Consider the following 19225-nt stretch of genomic DNA (forward strand, 5'->3'; position numbering starts at 1 on the left):
CTAAAACATTGGAGCAAACTGATCCGACTGGCTGATCGGGGAAACGTGTTGCTTTTTGTAGCGTTTTAGAGAGAAGATTCGATGGAGCACGATCGGAACGCGAAAACACGATCTCCAACGTCGAATCGACCAAACCATTGTAGCGTTTAAATGACCTGAAAATTTGATAGAACGCGTGTATGTATCTTTGCCGTGGCGGAGTTATCGAAGCTGTACGTTAGCCCGGAGTTACGAGAAATGGAAATTTCGCCGTTCGGATTGCACGATTGCGCTAATTTAAAGGTAACGCCACCGTCGTATCGGCCCAATTACGCCCACGATGCACATCGGGTACAATGCCGACCCGTGCGTGGTGACCCACTTACCTCGATTCTTTCATCACCTTGATCGCGTTAATCCAATTTCGCAACTGATATCAACGTAGGTTTACGCTATTTTACGACAGCATCTCTTTACCACTTGGGACAAGGATTCGTAGATTTCTTCGAATATATTCGTTCGTCTGTACCCGTGCAAATTAGAGAAAAATATCTATACTTTGATAGTATATCTTTGATAGAAGTATCTTCTATTTTAGTATATTTTTCCGTAAACACAATTTTACGCAACCAAGTTCCGCGTGTTTTTAACGTTATTACGATGTCCTTTTTTTTTTTTCTCTTTTTTTTTCTTTTTTTTTTTTACTTTTTACTTTTTCTTTCCCTTTCTTTTTTTGTCAAGGTACAAGGGTTCGGAGGAAAAAGCGTTCGTTGGAAAATTGAAAGTCGCGACGACCATTTCACGTTTCTCAATCCCATCGTTCCACGTTTCTCTGCGCTTTCAGCATATTGCTGCCGCCTTTTCCGTCGTAGGCATCCGTTAGGTACGCGTTACCCAACGTACTCTTTCTGTCATTCGGATTAAAAGTTAAACCCACCGTCTGCAGCGAACCGTTACGAGATTTATACGATTTAATGAAATGTTAGCTTCTTTTCGCATTAGTTTCTATAAGATTACGTAAGATCCAAGTTTATACAGAGCGATGGTTGTTTCCTCCATAAAATGTAGTTTTCCGTGCAAATTCGTAATAAAGTTGTCGGTTTCTCCGAGATCCTAATGCGAATTTTACGTTAACGCCAGCGAGAGCAAATTATTAAGTTTTCCATTTCGAAGCGATGACTGGTTATCGAACTTGGACCGTTCTCTTTTGACTTTATTTCGCGCTTTATTTCACTGCATTGTGGAACGCGTGCAACTCGAAGATAACGATAATAAACGAAGTAACGTTGCGTTCTTCCGACCGATACTAACTCTCGAATTTCTCGGAATTAATTCTCAGATATTTTCTTTCCCGTGCCTTCTTCTATCTTGTTTCATCGAAAAGCGACGTTATATCTTCATCTTCTCATCGAATAAACCACGCGAGGATCTTCGTTGATCGTGCATCTATCTTTCGTAACAACGTATTTGGAATTTTTCGCGTCGTTTGTTCTTCGAATTCTGCAATTCTATCCCATGTCTATGTTTAGTTCGGATTTCGATAAACGGCTATATTAAAACTATTTGCAAGCATGTATATAGTTCATTAGGACATTACTCGTCGATGCAAAACTCTCGCTCTTGGTTGCATGTAACGACCACTTGTTTCGTATAAACTTTCGCTTTGGTTTGCCTCTATACGCTGAATTAGCAAGCATCTTTGCACTTGTTAAGCAACGAACCGTCACGATTATTGACCGGGTTACAGGACTTGATTACGATATGGACGGAGTTCCTTCGAGTGCCAGAAATATCTGACGCGTAAAACGCAAGCGATATTTCTGTTTTTAACAAAATTAATTATGGATGAAACTTACTTTCTGCGAAAAATGGAAGTGTACGACTTGCCGGTTTTATAAACTGAGAGCGATATAAAAATCTATTTTTACGCCATAGTAACACTCTTCGACTCTTAAATGATTTTCATATTCGCTATAAAAAAAAAAAAAATTCGGTACGGTACATGTACTGTATATACTAACCATTTCGAAATTTTGCACGTTCATGGATAATATAACGCTCTGGCGTGTAATATCGAATTTATTTTGCAGAATTATTAAATAGGTCGTTAATTACTTCAAGTGGAATATTGTCCTGGAAAATTGCTTTACTTTTTTACTTGAAATCTCGATCATTGATCGCAATGTTAAATTCATGCCAGATCCAAATTCAAACTGAATTTAATTTCACCCTGCTTCGAAACGAATCCACTCGTTATTACTTTATTTAATTGAATATAAATGGCGTACTTTCGTTCAAGTATCTTGTTTGAAAAGTTAACTTACCGTCATACATTTTTCTAACGAGCAAATCAACGAATAAAAGGAGGCGGTAATTATTTGGTAGAGGAAGGGTTCCAATGATCTTGAAATATGTTGTCAAGGTTATCACTCTGAACAATTTATTCGTATGCGTGTAACGGCTTAGTTTTCGAGATATTCGCGGATATGGCAGACTATTTATATCCATCAGCTATCGAACTCTTTATCTTTGTAGGATATTTTACTTACGAACTTGAATAAATAGCGTCACTGAAAACCTCATTGTAACAAGCGTCTTTGAAAGTTTTACTTCAAGACAGCACGCGATGCACGCTCGTAAAAATTTAATCGGACAAAAGTTTTATTCTTAAAAACTCCTCGCTCGCTCACCCGCGGGATCGATATTGGTTTGGACTAGATTTTTACGAGCGAGCAATTCGCGCGATGTTGAAGTAACATTTTCCGAGTCGCTTCTTACACTCTCGCATATACGGTTGTGAACGAGATCCTCGATTTAGATTCGACGACGACGAACTTCGGTAACTGTTTATTTCGGAATAATTGCATTTTTTCGCACTGCAACAGTGAAAATATTTCCAGTTATATAGCATTGATAATAAAATGTACCGGCAAATGTAAGCAAATATAATTTTAAATTGAATCCGATTTAATTGAAACCTAATCGAAAACCCAGAAAACTGGATCTCGTTAAATACGTACGTGTAAAGGATAGGAGAAAGATGTTCAGAATGATGATCTTGACAACATATTTCAAGATAAATGAAATCAGCGAGATCGTCCGTGTTCCAAATAATTACCCGATTAAGCGAGTTACTTTAAGTGAGAATCGGCTATGTATAGCGTCGTACGGTGGATGGTGTATCGATGCGTTAACAGGTTACGAGAAAGTTGGAATCTATGACGAAAGCGTATTTTACACAGCGAAGAAAGTTCGGAATGGAAAGAAATAAAATTCATAGCGAATTCTACTTGACGAAGTTCAACGATTCGCGTTATTTCCCGCATCGTTCAACGAATGCCTTCGAGAGTGTGGTTAAAGACCAGTTTGAAGCATCGCCTGTTCATTTTTCTGTGTTGCAGCTCGTCGATTGAACGAATATATCCGCCACTACGAACCTCTCTCTTATCCCACCGAAGAGGTCCACCGAGGTCACTTGAGGGCCAAGAGGTCGGTTACCCGCGACAATTCCGTGACTCTGAAGTTTCGTTCGCACGGAAGGGACTTCCACATCCGACTGAAGCGAGATCTGGCTACCTTTAGCAGTAACTTAATCATCGAAGGCCCTTCCGGTCAAACGGAAGACCTCGATACCTCGCATATTTACCAGGGCCATTTGGTTGGTAAGTTCCAGCTTTCTTCGTTCTTTTTTCACTTACGTGTTTCCGCGGTCGGATCTTCGATCAGCGTTGAGACGATAATTTGCGAAAATTCCTTCGCTCTATGTATATGTAGATGTATACGTAATAGAGACGGGAAGGGAAATTAGAAAAAGTGTCCGTGTCTAATGTAATATCCGAATATGTAAGAGTAATAGTGTTATCCTCTTTCGATAGCTTGCTCGCTGGCGTTTGAAAATGGAACGTTTCGTACGTTGCTCCACCTATCCGTTGATATCGAAATGCGAAAAGAAACGCAGTTCCCAGTGAGAAGGTTATCGAACTCTACGTGGAAATTACGAAAGATGCGCGTAGGGTGAAGGTGCGCGGTGTCGATGGTCGCAGACGACGGCGCACAATGTACGCGAAAAGAACGAAACAACCGGTAAATAGATGTAAAATACGACGCAACAAGGAATATGGTCTAACAATCGTGAGACTCTCTGTACCTATACCTATACTTATAGCTATAGCTATAGCTACAGCGTAAATCACGAGCTGCTTGCTCCTTACGTGTGCGCTGTTACATTGTAAAACTTTATTCTGAAACGAGCGAGTACCGTTTTACGGTATAGTTCGAGCGTTGTATCTGCTCCTAAGTCAGTCGCGATTCGCGCGCGATACCAGGTGTGGCACGCAAAAGTGCGTGTACGTACTGACTGAGATCTTTGTTTCCACTCTAATAATTTACAGGAGTTCGTGCAAAGGAGGACGTTTTAAATTATAGATCGGCTCGCTCGTTGGAACGGTTTATCTTTCGCTTTTGCACTTGCGACCCTCGGCGACCCGGTTACGTCTAACCGTGGTCCGTGGTCCTTGTTTACCGTGGACCGGAAGAAAACAGCCAACTCTCTTATTTCGATTTTTAAAGAGAAGAAGAGAAAGATCTATTTTAAAAATTGCTGACATTCAGCGATACTTGACCACGAGATTTTCTTCCATTTTATCAAAGTGGATAGGAAGAACCAGTTGACATAGGTCTGATATAACGTTTCCTGCGATGTAAATATTTATTCGTCCGTAGAACGCGACGGACAAAACAAAATTAAACGTCGCGCGATCTTCTCCATGGTGCAGTATCCTATTTTTTAAAAGAAACGAAATGCATATTCCGATCGCGTTTAAAGCGATATCGCTTAAAATCTTGAAACATACTTGCAACAGTTGAATATTATGATCAAAAAAAAAAACTTGTATATTTTTATATTATTGGCAACAGCGACAAGCAGCTAAATTTATAGCATTTGATAACTACACAGTTCGAAAGATTAATTATATTTAACGAGCTTAACGCTGAAACTTGAGAGACCGCATTACGAATATTTGTCGAAAATTTGTCTCTATAATTGACCAATATAGTTGTTAAATATGTAGGACCGTTATTATTTGCAGGTGAACCTGGCAGTCACGTGTTCGGAAGCATCAGCGACGGTGTTTTCCACGGAAAAATCATTTCGCCTCGCGGTGGCGCGTGGTACGTGGAAAAGGCGCACTATTACTTTCCGCCGCACGAGATAAATGACACGTTACATTCGGTCATTTATCACGAAAATAACGTCGGGGACCCGTACACCCATCTTCGAAAAGGTACGTCGAATCTTTTCCGTCTCCTTTTTTCTTGCTTTCTTCGTTATGGTATATTTTTCTCTTAAATAATATTATCATAATAAAAATCGGTCCGACGAACAATTTTAGACCAGATATATTGTTAATATTAGATTCGCCGAATGAAGAAAAATGAACGAAAAACGGGAAAACTTTTCAGACTAACAAACAGATCTAATTTTACACGATTATTACGATTAACCAACTACGCTTTGAGTAAGTGTTGTGATGCATCATTCGATCTAATTAAACACAATAATTAATTTTAATTACACAGCCCGCGTTTCCACGGCAGATTAAAACGGCAGCTTCGCATACCCCCATCTTCGATAAAATGTAAATCTCCTCCGTCCTTGTTAAAAATCTTTGCGCGTTTACGCTTTTACGCGTTTTCGAAGTACAGTGAAATTGGTCAAGTGGTAAATTTGTTTACGTAAATGTGCAAACGGTATTAAAACAGAATCTAAAATCGACGATCGATAGTATTTGTATATACTTGCATGGATAATTGTGACGACCGTGTATATCGCGCGATTGAGTAACGCAATAACCGTGTCCATGAAGCGAAATAATCGAAATACGACAAACGTTGGTCGACGAATGCTCGAAAGGAGAGCCGCTCTATCTTGCATCTCGATCTAGCCTAGCTTCTTATGCTAAAATATAGTACGTAGATGGTCAGTGATAAAGATTCGCGTACCATTCTTGCCATCGACGTTGTACAGGTTACACGTACCGAGATCATAATGCGATAATAAATATCGATCAAACTTTCGAAGGAGCAATAAAGTGGTAAGAAGATAAGCTCTTTACTGGACATAAACAATTACATAACGGTGCATAAGTCGGATCAGAGCTGTACGAAACTAAACGACGGGCCATAAAATAAGCAGGAAATCGTTAAAGTAAATTTTAATCTCCGATACGACTTGTTTCTGTAGCAAATTTATTTACTTTGTTATTCCGTGATAGCGCCTTTAATCCTATTGCTGTGCCGCTTGTTCGATAAACGAAGTTCGTGTAATAGAACCATTGTCTTATCAGCGTTGAGAAGAAGTGGCAACTAGCCAATTCTTTGCACAAATTTTTCCGTCTTTGATATTCGTACGTTCGAATATTCGTGTCTATGTATGTATATCAGAATGCAACTTTGTTTCCTGCGAAATCCGATTGACTTTTAATAATCTACTCGGTACTCGGTACTCGGTACTCGGTACTCGAAAGATTTATTTTTATCCAAAGCTTTATTTCACTTATATTCCGTTCCAAAATACTAAATGTCAATATCGTGTCGAGTGATTTTAAACAACTTCCTTACGCTGTAATACCCGAACGAGATCGTAATAGCTACTTGTTGGTTCTTTCGATCGATTCTATTTACCGACTTATGTCTAAGATAGACAAAGATAAACGGAGAAGCAATCCTGCTCGGACGGAGAAGCGCTCGTTGGAGGATCGTCGATCCGATAGTTGCGTGATGCGTAGAAGTTTCGTTCGAAAGAAACGGCGTGTTGCGGCGGTTGACAAAAGTCGGCTAGCCGCGAGTAGGATGCGGAAGAAAGGTTCGGCGATAGAAAAGCACGACGCCTCTTCTCCGTGACTCTAAACATAGATACGCGTACCGCCTCTATAGATCCGACGGACAGGTCGCGTCGACGCGAATGCATACGTATTCGCAACGGCGCCACGCGACCCTGCGTTTACACACTTGGACGGACAGCACCCCTTTGCCACGCGACGTACACAGGTTTCTCCCTTTCTCGAACCGACGGACTAAACAGTCGGCGTTACGAGCCATCCTTAAAGGAGCACCCAGCCGTGTACAGTTTTTAAGCGAATCGCCTTAACGACACACGCTGGTCTGCGTAGCCGACTCTGAATTGAACGTTCGTGAATAAAGGCACACGCAAACACGCGTCGCGCACGCTAGTTAGAGAGTCAAATACTCAAACGAGTAGCGCATAGCTAGCAGCCTGAACCCGAAGGTCTCGTCGAGTTAAAGTGCTTAACGACGCGCGTACAGCTCGATCGAGAATGCTGAATTTGACCCTGGAAAAGATTGCCCTTTTTTAAACTTTCTTCCCGTTGGAAATCTGTTGTCTCGCTCTCGCCTCGCCTCCTTCTCGCTTATTTCGATAACGCTAGTCAGATTACTTGGCGGAAATGCTCGTTGTTTCAAAAGAGAGTCGTTATTACCGAACGTTTTGCCAACTGGCTACATGTTTGAACCTGTTCGAAGTAGTCTATTCCGGTTTGAAACCAGTGTACAGCCATACGGAGAGATCGCACATTCCGTATAAAGGTCTCCAGCGAGCGGGTTGATAGGGTGAATTCCTCGCGCTATTCGTGATATCATTACGGAAGAAAGTAGTCTATTCGGGTGCATATACCGGTACGAGGAGAGAAACAAGGGTGAAAGGTGTTGGCCGAGTTCGAATTAGACATCGCCGAGAACACGGCTCAGCCCCGTTCCGTTTCTATAGATATACGTGTGCAGATTTCACCCCGGTCTGACCATCTCCACCGTGTTTACAGCTTTTATGCAAATAACCGGCGCTTAAATAAACAGTTGCCGTTTCGTGTATAATATTTATCGCGCTTCTCGTGTATATTGCGCTTCGCGGACGAAAACCCCCGCCATCTTGCCTGTTTCCGTGCAGGATAGATGCGAGTAGCAGTGTGCGTGCCGTTATGAATCTGCAAAATTAAGGACCGGCGAGTTCCCTTGCACCATTCGCTTTCCTTTCAAAGTATCGTTATCGAATTAACAGCGCGTTATTACAACTACAAAGACATACCCTTTAAAAATCTTAATACGATCTTTGCCCAAGCTTTTCAGCACCGTCGTTGAATAACCGCTTCGTGCTACAAATTTTTTTATAAAATATTTTTCCCTATCTTTTATATTTTTCATCGTCGTCGATGAATTTCGATCGCAGCTTACGTCCGCGATTTCGCGGTAAACCGACCTTTGACCGAAATTTATCTTCGCGATTCGATTGTTACTCGCATCGATCAGCATGTGCGACGCGTCGATGCAAATCACGAGCCAATCTGCCAAGTTTCCTTTGTTAGTCTTTGGCGAAGAGTAAAAGCGAAAGGTGCGCTGTTGGAGATTGGAGAGCGTATAACGCCGATACGAATTAACGCTATCGCGTAGGTGATATCGATAAAGCTGGCCAACATCGTGACATCGAAACGCCAAGTCGTTAAAGCTCGTGGCTCACGGTTAACCCGCCAATAAAACCAGCACCGGCCGCTGTAATTATCCTGGATAGCAAGACCGACGATATCAGCCTGTTCTTATTACGCGACGCTTGTGCTCTACGATTCGATTGTAAAAAGTAGAAAGAGAATTTAGGCGGAGGCACGCAACGGCCATCCCAATCGGTTACCGTTATGTTTAACCATAATATCAGGTATTAACTAGCTACGAATATTGCCGCGCTTTCGTCTCTCTGATCACGAGCATCCGCCCTCTCGTTAGCAATAGGATTAATACGATGTTATCGATGCAGCGACACTTGAATTTGGTTGCACGAGTTATTATAATCGACTATCGTTTGGATTATAACAGCGTACGGGTTACGCATTGTTTAATTTTATATAGGTCCTAAGGGCGGATTACGATCGTTATCGTTATCGTTAATCGCTTTTTTGATAGACCCTTGTCGAATTTGTTAATCTTTTTCGCTCCTGTTACGGTTAAACTGGAATGATCAATACCGTACAAATGATTTATACCTTGAGTTATTAAAAGAGAAATTACAAATTTTAAGAAAACATTTATTCCTGAATAATGGAATAACTTTTTAGCTACGTTTTCGAGTTACGTTAGAATCTCGGTAGATACGTATGATACGCGGACGGTCGTAACCCGCGAGAATCACACGACGAACGCGTTAAACGGCAAAGTAAAGAATCGTCGAAGCCGGGCCTTTAAAGCTAAATTATAAAAATCTCGACTCGTAAAAAATGATAGAACGTCGCGTGTACGTCTCCGCTCGCTCGTGGTTCTGCTAGGTTTGCTCGGCCGCTCGTCTGGTTGGTATGCCACGTCGCGTCACGCCGTGCAGTGTCGGTCGGTGGACGATGAAAGAGGAAGTGTGATTTCACACCCATACGTAGGTGGGTGACCACGTCCTCAAAATAATAGCATCGCCGTTACGGATGATATGACACCCAAGGGGAAGCGGTTAGAGTTTGCCATTATATGGCGCATTATGTCCGTGCATCCGCTTTACAGACACAGCTCCCTGCATTTCGAAATTACGCGAATAATTAAACCGCGCATCGGCGCTTCCGCCGCGACGCGTTATAAACTTCCCTTGCTTACGCGTTTCTTACGTTCTTAGAGTACCTATACGTGTGTATCGAATGTTCGTGTTTCGTCGAAATGTTTCTGGAAACGACCCTTCTACGCTTTAACGGATCCGGATTTTCCCCCGTAGTTACTTTCCATCGAAAACGCGAACGGTGAGAGATTCGAATCGCTTCGAACCCCGCGAAACGACTTTAGTTCAAGAATCGGCGAAATGTCCGGCCGCTTCGGAAATTTTAATTCCGCATCACGATCGACTTGGACGCGATGCGCGTAATCTTTTCTTTTTTTCCCTGTAGGAAATCTATTCGTGGACGTATAAGTCCTTAGCGTATAATTACCAAACGGTGTATAACGTGGTGAAACAACGAGTTTAAATATATACATAGTATGTATCTCCTTATTTCGAAAGTCTGTTTTTTCAAAGTATTAAAAATTAGCATCGTCGACGGACAATCTTATTTTCCATATTTGTAACGTAATTATTAGCGTAGCTAATAGAATAGAATTAACGTTTTACCGTTGTTCGTAGGCGAATCCGGCGGTTGTGGTATCACCGATGACGTGGTGGAGTGGATGGACAGAGTTCAAAATTCCGCCATACCGGACGTTTCTCGTCCGGTAACCACGAGTAAAACGAGTAAAAACGAGAAGATATTCAAATCTCAGGTGAAACCGTGGAACGGTGATCAAGAATCGCCGGGTCACAAATATTCGAGAGAAGCTAATGAACCTAGTCATCGAAGAACACGGAGGGCAACCAGGCCGAAGGAGGATAACAAAAACACTTGTTCTCTTTTTATTCAAACCGATCCACTCATATGGAGACATATATCGGAACAGGTAAATTTAGAAACCTACGTTTTTTCCTTTAAGTTTGTTTTAACGTGGTTTCAATCTTGAAATGAATCTTGAAAGGAGAAAGATAATCCGAAGTAGAAGCGAAATAAAATTTACCACGAAAACTTAATAACTCGTTGTAGAATCGTCGACATCTCCGAACACGTACAATTCCCCGGTTCTAGTCACATTCGTACGACTATTTCTTAGTAATAGCGGGAGATGGCGTAATTTCATTTCGCATTTTCTTCTAAACTAGACGTCTCGGCATTCCGGTGTCCTTGGCCCGATAGAATATTTCCATTTCTGCATTTTCTTCGGTCGGACATTCTTTCCCGTGCCGTTATAAAAATGAGAAAAATATTTGAAAATTTTGTCGACTGCACTTTCAGTTACATCATGACGCGGAGAAGACCAGAGAAGAAATACTGTCTCTGATCGCGCACCACGTTACCGCTGTGAATTACATCTATAGAGACACCAGATTTGACGGCAGAATCAAACATAGGAATATTAAATTCGAGGTGCAACGGATAAAGGTGACTACATCATTGGATAATTTCTACGCTCCGCCAATATACCATCTGTCACGCGTTGAACGTTAAATACGACTATTCTGTTCGCGATAGATCGACGACGATACAGCTTGCACGCCCCAACAAACGTATGGCGAGCCAAACCCGTTCTGCATGGAGAACATTGACGTTAGCAACTTTTTAAATTTACATTCGCTCGGCAACCACGAAGATTTTTGCCTCGCCTATGTGTTCACATATAGGTACGAAAACAGTGAACTATTCTAAAATATACGTATCAAGAAGATTTATATCGCTGGTCTATATTATTAACAGAGATTTTACTGGCGGCACGCTTGGTCTTGCTTGGGTAGCCTCCGCATCCGGTGCATCCGGTGGCATTTGCGAAAGATACAAAACATACACGGAAACTGTCGGGGGAATGTATCAATCCACCAAGAGATCTTTGAATACCGGAATCATCACATTTGTTAATTACAATAGCAGAGTACCACCGAAGGTGTCACAGCTGACATTGGCCCACGAGATAGGACATAATTTCGGATCGCCTGTAAGGATTTATAGTGGAACATTGGAGGATTTATCGTTACATCGTTATTGTAATCGTTTGTTTTCGCAGCATTTCGTTTTACCTTAACCCAGCATTTAATCGTGCTTTCTTTGCAGCACGATTTTCCACCGGAATGCAGACCTGGTGGATTGCACGGAAATTATATTATGTTTGCGTCAGCGACAAGCGGTGACCGACCTAATAATAGTAAATTTTCGAAATGCAGTATCGGTAATATCAGCAACGTTTTAGATGCCATCGAAGACAACAAGAAAAGAAATTGTTTCACCGGTATGTGTGCGTGTATGCGCTTGTGTGTGTGTATAGTTGAGGAAGCGTCAAGGAGGATAAAGTATGCTTATGTCGATCGAAAGGTGAATCTTATTTCGTTTAATTCGTTTATATGCAGCTTCTGCTGGTGCATTCTGTGGGAATAAGATCGTCGAAGCTGGAGAAGAATGCGATTGCGGTTACGATGACGATGAATGCGTGGATAAATGTTGCTATCCGAGACAAGTATCGGAATTGGATAAGATAAAAAATGAGACGGCGAAAGGCTGCACCAGAAAGTCCGGAACACAATGCAGGTACGTATGTTTCGCACAGTGTGCTCGAAGCTACATTTTATAAAAAAAAAAAAAAAAAAAAAAAAAAAAAAATTGCGACACGGAATGCATCGTCCGACTTGCATAATCGCGAGTCTCACGAGTCCCTTTCTTACAGCCCCAGTCAAGGGCCTTGCTGTTCCAGCGAATCGTGCCAGTTCGTTCCTCTCTCTAAAAATGTTCAATGCAAAGCGGAATCGGATTGTAGTTACAATTCGACTTGTAATGGACGATCCTCCGAGTGTCCTCCACCGTTGCCAAGGGCTAACAAAACTAGATGTAACGAGGGAACTCAGGTAAACGAGGCTTTTAAATTTGCCGAGATTTTTACGTGGAACGATGCATATAGATATTTTGGAAATTATGTTCCGAAAATTTGTTCGCAGTTGTGCATCAATGGCGAGTGTACAGGATCGATTTGCCTAGAGTGGAACCTGACCGAGTGCTTTTTGACTAGTAACGTAATTCCAAATATCGATAAACGTAAATTGTGCGAATTAGCTTGTCAAAATGGAACCGATCCATCGACCTGCCGTAGTACTAGCGAATTTGCGCACGTTGTTGGTCTGCCTGAAGGTGGAATTAGCCTCCGGCCTGGATCACCTTGTGATAACTTTCAAGTAAAAACCTGATATTATATATTACTTTATAAATTTACTATTTATGTTTAGAGCTTTTAATAGCGATAGAACGCTCCTTCTAGGGATATTGTGATGTATTTTTGAAGTGTAGAGCGGTTGACGCGGAAGGACCATTAGCCAGACTGAAGAATCTTTTATTCAATAAGGACACGTTGCGTACAGTGGCACAATGGATAACCGTAAGTATGCTGCAGTCACTATACGCTGCAATCACTTTGCCTCATCCGAGATTATACCAATGTAATATCGAACGTTTTCTATCTTAGGAATTCTGGTGGGCCGTGCTATTAATGGGAATAGCCTTTATTATTTTCATGGGTTTATTCATCAAGTGCTGTGCCGTTCATACTCCTTCGAGTAATCCTAAGAAACCACCAGCCAGACGTATTAGCGATACTTTAAGAAGACCGATGAATACTCTGAGAAGAATGGTATGTCGTCTGAAAGAATAATAAAATACAATATAAATGATCGAACATAAGTAGTTTGTCTATACTTTAAAATAAAAAATGGCGTAATTATCGTTTTTATAGCGACATCCACATGGCGGAGGTGGAGCCGGTCCCAGAAGTATACCCCCTAGACAAAATCAAGGAGGCCATGGTGCTACTCGGGGCCCGTCTCACGGCTATGGAGAGGGTAGAGGTGCTCAATATTATCCCAAAGGTAAATCCACATGATAATTTCGATCGCTTTTTAATGCAGCTATCGTTGCTCGAGTTTGATCCTAATAAATGTTGCTCGTTCTAATACGTACCGTATGTTTGTTTATTACCTGGTAAAATATGGATTAAACTCAAGCTAAGAAGCTTGCCGTTATGTATTTGTCCCTGTGTGATCTGCAACTACATCAATGTTTTCTCCTGTTTGCATCTTCCTCGCATTGATTGACGCGCATCACTACCTGATACTATCGTTCTATGACCTACAGAGGTGAGCTGGGGCCTATACTTTATACCCTTGGTAGGAGCAAATTCACGAATAGAATCACGATAGGTGCTACGATGTTGTACGATGAACGAGTCATTCTCGATATCACGATATCGTTGTGAATTCTTGTATTTGCTCCTGGTAGTCTCTCTTTCATAATCATTCGACGAAAGCCATCGGCTAGAACTTTCATTCGATCATTAATATCAAAGTAAAATTTAGTATCAGTATCTACTCCGCTTACGCATCGTTCGTATTAATTTCGATAGTATTTTTGCGAAATATGGCTTTTGTATGATTAGTGGATCTTGCTAGAAGTATTTATTATCTTGCTGGTAATCGAATAAAACTTAAGTGCATGATAAATTTTGTCATTTTTCCAACCAAGCCAGAGCCAAGTGGCTGTAGCAATAATGACTAACTTATTATCTCGGTACATTCGTTGTTTAGTTGGCTTCGATATTTCTTTTCACCATCGAATACTTTTGTAAACTTTAAGCAGGCTATCGCTCGGTTCCCACAGCTAGTGCGCCACCCAGTAGCAGCGCAGCACCCAACTACGGCCGGTCCAATCATCCAGAACTGTACGCCGGCGCCTATTCGGGCTCCGGGGGAGGGGGGCGGGCCTCAGCCTACGAGATGAGGCATCACAACAAGGTGTGACGACCTTAGAGAACTATCACGGACGAGAGACGGTCTCGACGTTGCACCGTAAATTGTTCTCTTGTTTAATGCCAAACTGTGAAACGAGCCGATTCACCCAACATACGATATCTCTCGTAATCGAGATCGACGGAATCAATGGAAGAATAGAGATCAATGGAAGAGCGCGATCGAAAGCATTCGAAAGTTCCGACGACCGTCGATCTACGTTTTTATTTCGATTCAAGTAACTCGCGCAAGGGAACTGGTTCGGAAATTGTAAATTGAACAAGTGTATTATATAATCAATGGTGGTGATATATTGAGACTTCTCGTTTGACATTAAGCTTTTGTCGAGCTGATTTTTATCGGTAAACGTGCGAGGACATCGACGTTGCGAAAACAAAACGAACGATGCCGTTGGACGTGATGGATCGTAAACTGAGAAATCGTTAAAAGACTAATATTATGCGATTCTCTGTAATTCGTCTTTTAAATGTTTCCTGCTGATTCCTCCGTGTTGCCATTAAATATTTTTCGTGTCTCGATCAAAATTACAAGGCTCTCGATAAATCTCTTTGTCCGCGAAATTCTTTGATATCAATGTACAGATCGAAGTTGCGGAAATTTATTTCTGTGGACAACGCTGGATTCGCACAGCAATATTGAGTAATATCGAACGCAACGTATTTTTGTCGTTCGATATAAAAACATTTATGGCCAAGATTGCATAGTAGCGTTTACGCCTCGATTTCTTGATGAAGTCGAATTTTTGCGTGTTTTTCGCTCCGGAAAGCATACTTTTATACATACATGGAGACTGTTGGTTAGAAGAAGAAGGGAAGTTCAAAGGGATAACGGAGACGACAATATATATTTGGAATAAGCGTTAGGATGATAACCGTAATTTTTGAAAAGCTCCCATTGAACGTACCTTGTGCCTTTTAACTCTTGTACGCGATTATTACGTACATTATTCTATTATAGTACGATTTTAAAAGACAGACTTTTTTCTTTCTTTTATTTCAATGTTCTTCCAAATGCATGTTTTTTATTCAAAGTTAAGCTTTTAATTATTAGCATTTTTTATACAAATATAGGTAAAGATAATTAATAAGTAATGCCAACATGTTTAAATATGATTTTCTTTTTTCTTTTTTTTTTTCTTTTTTAATGCATTTATACATAAGTTATAGCGTATAAGGATATTATTTTATTTAAATCTAAAAATTGTTGTGATTATACTACCGCTTTCCGCAGCGAAAGAGCGCGTTTACCATTACCAAACTATTGCAGGTCATTCACTTGATCTCTACCATTGTAGTATAATAATTAATGATATGTAATATTCTTATACTAATTTTTATTAGCCAATTGAAACGAGCAAAGTTACGAGAGAGACTATGAACATGGGAGAAAAGTATCAACAAACAAATTTTTATCGTTATATTTCATTAACGACTATTCTGCTGAAAATGATATCGAATAATGTCGGTTCTATTATAATTACGCTGATTATTAACGATATTATTACTATTAATTATTATTATTATTATTATTACTATTATTATTATTATTATTATTATTATTATTATTATCATCATCATCATCATTATTACTATTATGGCTATTACTATTATTAATTAGTTATCTATTGCAAATGATAATTTATCTTCGCTATGGCGAATGTTATAAGTTGTATTTAAATATGGTTTTTAACTTACAATTATAGAGGGCTGAACCGTAAACGCGCTTTAATGACGCGCATAGCGGACCAAAGACGAGCCCTCCTTTTGAGATATAAACGTGTTTTAATATACATGGGCTCATTTGTGCACTGCTGCACACTCGTATGCCACACAAACAAAATTCGCACGTGTCCAACGGCGAAACGTACTAAATTGTACGCGATATATACACTTCCTTTCTCGAAACGCCAAAATGTTATACGTGATTGACTGAATTTTTTTACTCGTCCCTCGTCGAACCTTCTTGAGCAAATTCTCTCCAATTTGTTCCATGTGTTTCTATTCGAGGCGATAATCGAATGTGCAGATATTTACTATCACTATGAATAGCGATATAATAACGATTTATTAATATCGTAACCTAGCGTTTTTCTTTTGTCCAATGTTTTTGATCGAACATCGTTAGGCTTAGCAATATTTTCATAAGGAAATGTGTTTCCTATTTCTTCTCGTTCTACATGTGATGAAAAATGTCATTAGATACCGTTCAACGTTACAGACAGATAGTTTATACGCTACAAAGACATAGATTTCGTTTAGACGATGATCCAGAAACTTAACAATTTTAAACATAGAGTCGTGCAAGACAGAAGGAACATTAACAGGGATGAAGGGATAAAAGAAGGAGGTGTCCGCCAAATCGCAGGAAATACGAGTTTGCGGATCGTGTGGAAATGTACAATAGTCGCAATGTGATTAAAAAAAATGTGGATCATACGAAAGCTGATGCTTGAAAGATACGTGCGAAAGTGGGAAAGAACAAAAGAGCGAAGAAAAGGTATGGGAAGGGAACGGGCGTGAAAGAATAAAAGAGAGAGTGTTAAACTGTGTACATATATTGATATTATATATACATAAACGATAATTATATAACCATAACAAATGGTAAAGCGAATATAAAAAAAAATACTTGTTTTTATATCAAATCTGTATTATAGCGAAATATTATCCTGTATTTTGTAATCGGGACGGAAATTTAAGGATGACGAACGAATGCCTGTATGTGCGTGTAATCGAGCCCTTAGGTTTTTAAGGTAATGACTTTTTTAACGACGATCCAACGTGGACCGGACCGGATCGTTTGAGAGATAGATTATTTAAGCAGTTTTGAAGTTTCTTGCATATAGATGCAACAGGATTCCGTTTGGTCCCATTTGTAATCGCTCGTCCGATCGTAACATAAAAGTTAATTATGTTATTTCCAAGTGTTTCATGGCAATCCATGAGTACAACATACTGCCATTCGTAGTAACGCGTAGCAAAGAAGGTCGAACGACTTTTCAAAGCATAAGCGATAACGCGCTATAAATCTACTTGGGAAAATGTATTGAAATTAACCTGACGTTAACATCATTTTTATCGTATGTATTTATATAATTATCGTATATTATGATGATACAAGGAACAATAATTTATTGTTTTTGATACGACTGATTATGAGATTTCCGTAAAAGTCGGGTATCGACTGCCGTTCAATCAGCGATCACGATGCGTAGAGAACGTATTCGTCTACTCATGCGTAGATGAATTCATCGTTGTTTCATTACCGTTCATGATTATTCTTGCTTCCATTTCACTGCCATAAGAACGATTCAAATGACTGAATACAAGATCAAAATAAAAGAAAACGGAAGAGAAATAATGGCATTGTTTCGAAAAGAGAAGCCTAAGACGAGCGTAGAATGGGATCAAGTATTCTAGTATCTAGTTGACAAAAACGTTGCTTGCCCGTATTGAGAGAATTATAGCGATTAAAAAGCAAAAGTATGTTTTCATTCATCATTTGTCTCCGAGGAGTCTCTACTACATATGCTTAAGCTCAATCATTTCTGCGCTGTCTGGATTAAGATCGCGTTCTATCATTATTATTACTATTATTATTATTATCATTATTATTATTACTACTACTACTACTACTACTACTACTACTACTACTACTACTGCTACTATTACTACTACTATTATTATTAATTATCATTATTCGGTAATTGTGCATCTCGCAGCACATTATGTGATAAACAATTTCTGTGCGGCACGAACAAATTCTTCGATTAAAAGAAAATTTCAATGTCTGCAAAAAACGGCATCTTTAAAGTACCTATCTTAATCCAGACGTGTGTCATCGTGACGCAATGCACACTACTTTATCACTTGTACATAATATTAGTAAGGAAGAAACAAAAAGAAATCGAAGATTATATTTTTTCTATCGATCCAAAAATGTGGTGACCTATCAACATCGTGCATCCGAGATTAGTTTCATCTATGTTAAATTTTTCATGTCCGTTCCGATATGATTTTAGCTAAAATAGTACATACATACATACATACATACATACATACATACATACATACATATGTTGTTTCGTTTCACCAAGAGTTCGTACGTTCTACGTGTAGAAAGTATTACTTGGATATCACAAAATCACCAAGTTGCCTTTATGTTTTATGTGCCGTAGTGTTTTATTTCATTTTTAATTCATACAAACAGTTTTAAGCTCTGTGTTTTGAATTGATACTTTGATGTAAGTTTTATTAAGCATGATACTGACCAATCGCCTGAACGTTGCTTCAGACCACCACTCTCTCTTTTTCCCAATGTCTAGAACGTGGCGAGTGTTTTAAAGAATACTATAAATAAAAGAAATCTGATTGTGAATCATTTGTGTTATGTTAATGTGATTATAAAAAAAAAAAAGAAAAAAAAGAAGAAAAACAAGAACATTGTAAAGAACTAAATAAAGCATACATTTTACATTTATATCATTGTACTTTCTACCATATTCTCCGTCACTGTTATATCCATTCACGTATTGTTACTTATCATTTATCTATTATTTATTATTATAAGTGACAATGATACCATAATTTAGGAAATCTGAATTTTCAACGTAAATTGCATGTATCAGCGACGATGTTTATCGATTGAAAAATTATTAAGAAAATCGGAAATTTTGTTTGACAAACATGAAAAGAATAATATTAGAGAGACGAAAGAAGAGAATTAAACGTATATCTTTAATGTGTAAGACTAAGTAATTTCATTAATATTTACTTCGAGTTCTATAAATTAATGTAGCATAAATTTACAGTATTTTAAAGATATTCAAGTTTATTTTCCAGCTATTCC

General features: G+C 39.5%; 1 protein-coding gene across 4 annotated transcripts in view; it reads left to right on the forward strand.

Moving 5' to 3' along the window:
* Positions 1-18856, forward strand: part of LOC100650342 (disintegrin and metalloproteinase domain-containing protein 10) — an 85837-nt gene extending 66981 nt beyond the window's left edge. For 2 of the 4 annotated variants that reach the window (XM_012316620.3, XM_048412780.1), the window contains exons 2-15: positions 3381-3641; positions 5070-5264; positions 10136-10446; positions 10836-10982; positions 11073-11221; positions 11295-11529; positions 11646-11820; positions 11939-12116; positions 12253-12430; positions 12521-12754; positions 12838-12954; positions 13042-13206; positions 13309-13441; positions 14205-18856. In XM_012316620.3, coding sequence (XP_012172010.1) covers positions 3381-3641; positions 5070-5264; positions 10136-10446; positions 10836-10982; positions 11073-11221; positions 11295-11529; positions 11646-11820; positions 11939-12116; positions 12253-12430; positions 12521-12754; positions 12838-12954; positions 13042-13206; positions 13309-13441; positions 14205-14368 — 2642 coding nt within the window. In that variant the 3' untranslated portion in view covers positions 14369-18856. The remainder of the gene's footprint in view (positions 1-3380; positions 3642-5069; positions 5265-10135; positions 10447-10835; positions 10983-11072; positions 11222-11294; positions 11530-11645; positions 11821-11938; positions 12117-12252; positions 12431-12520; positions 12755-12837; positions 12955-13041; positions 13207-13308; positions 13442-14204) is intronic. The other 2 variants (XM_003400922.4, XM_012316621.3) reach the window with 2 other exon arrangements.
* Positions 18857-19225: the final 369 nt, after the last annotated feature.

The sequence above is a fragment of the Bombus terrestris genome, chromosome 15 (genome assembly GCF_910591885.1).
Source record: "Bombus terrestris chromosome 15, iyBomTerr1.2, whole genome shotgun sequence".
Taxonomy (NCBI): domain Eukaryota; kingdom Metazoa; phylum Arthropoda; class Insecta; order Hymenoptera; family Apidae; genus Bombus; species Bombus terrestris.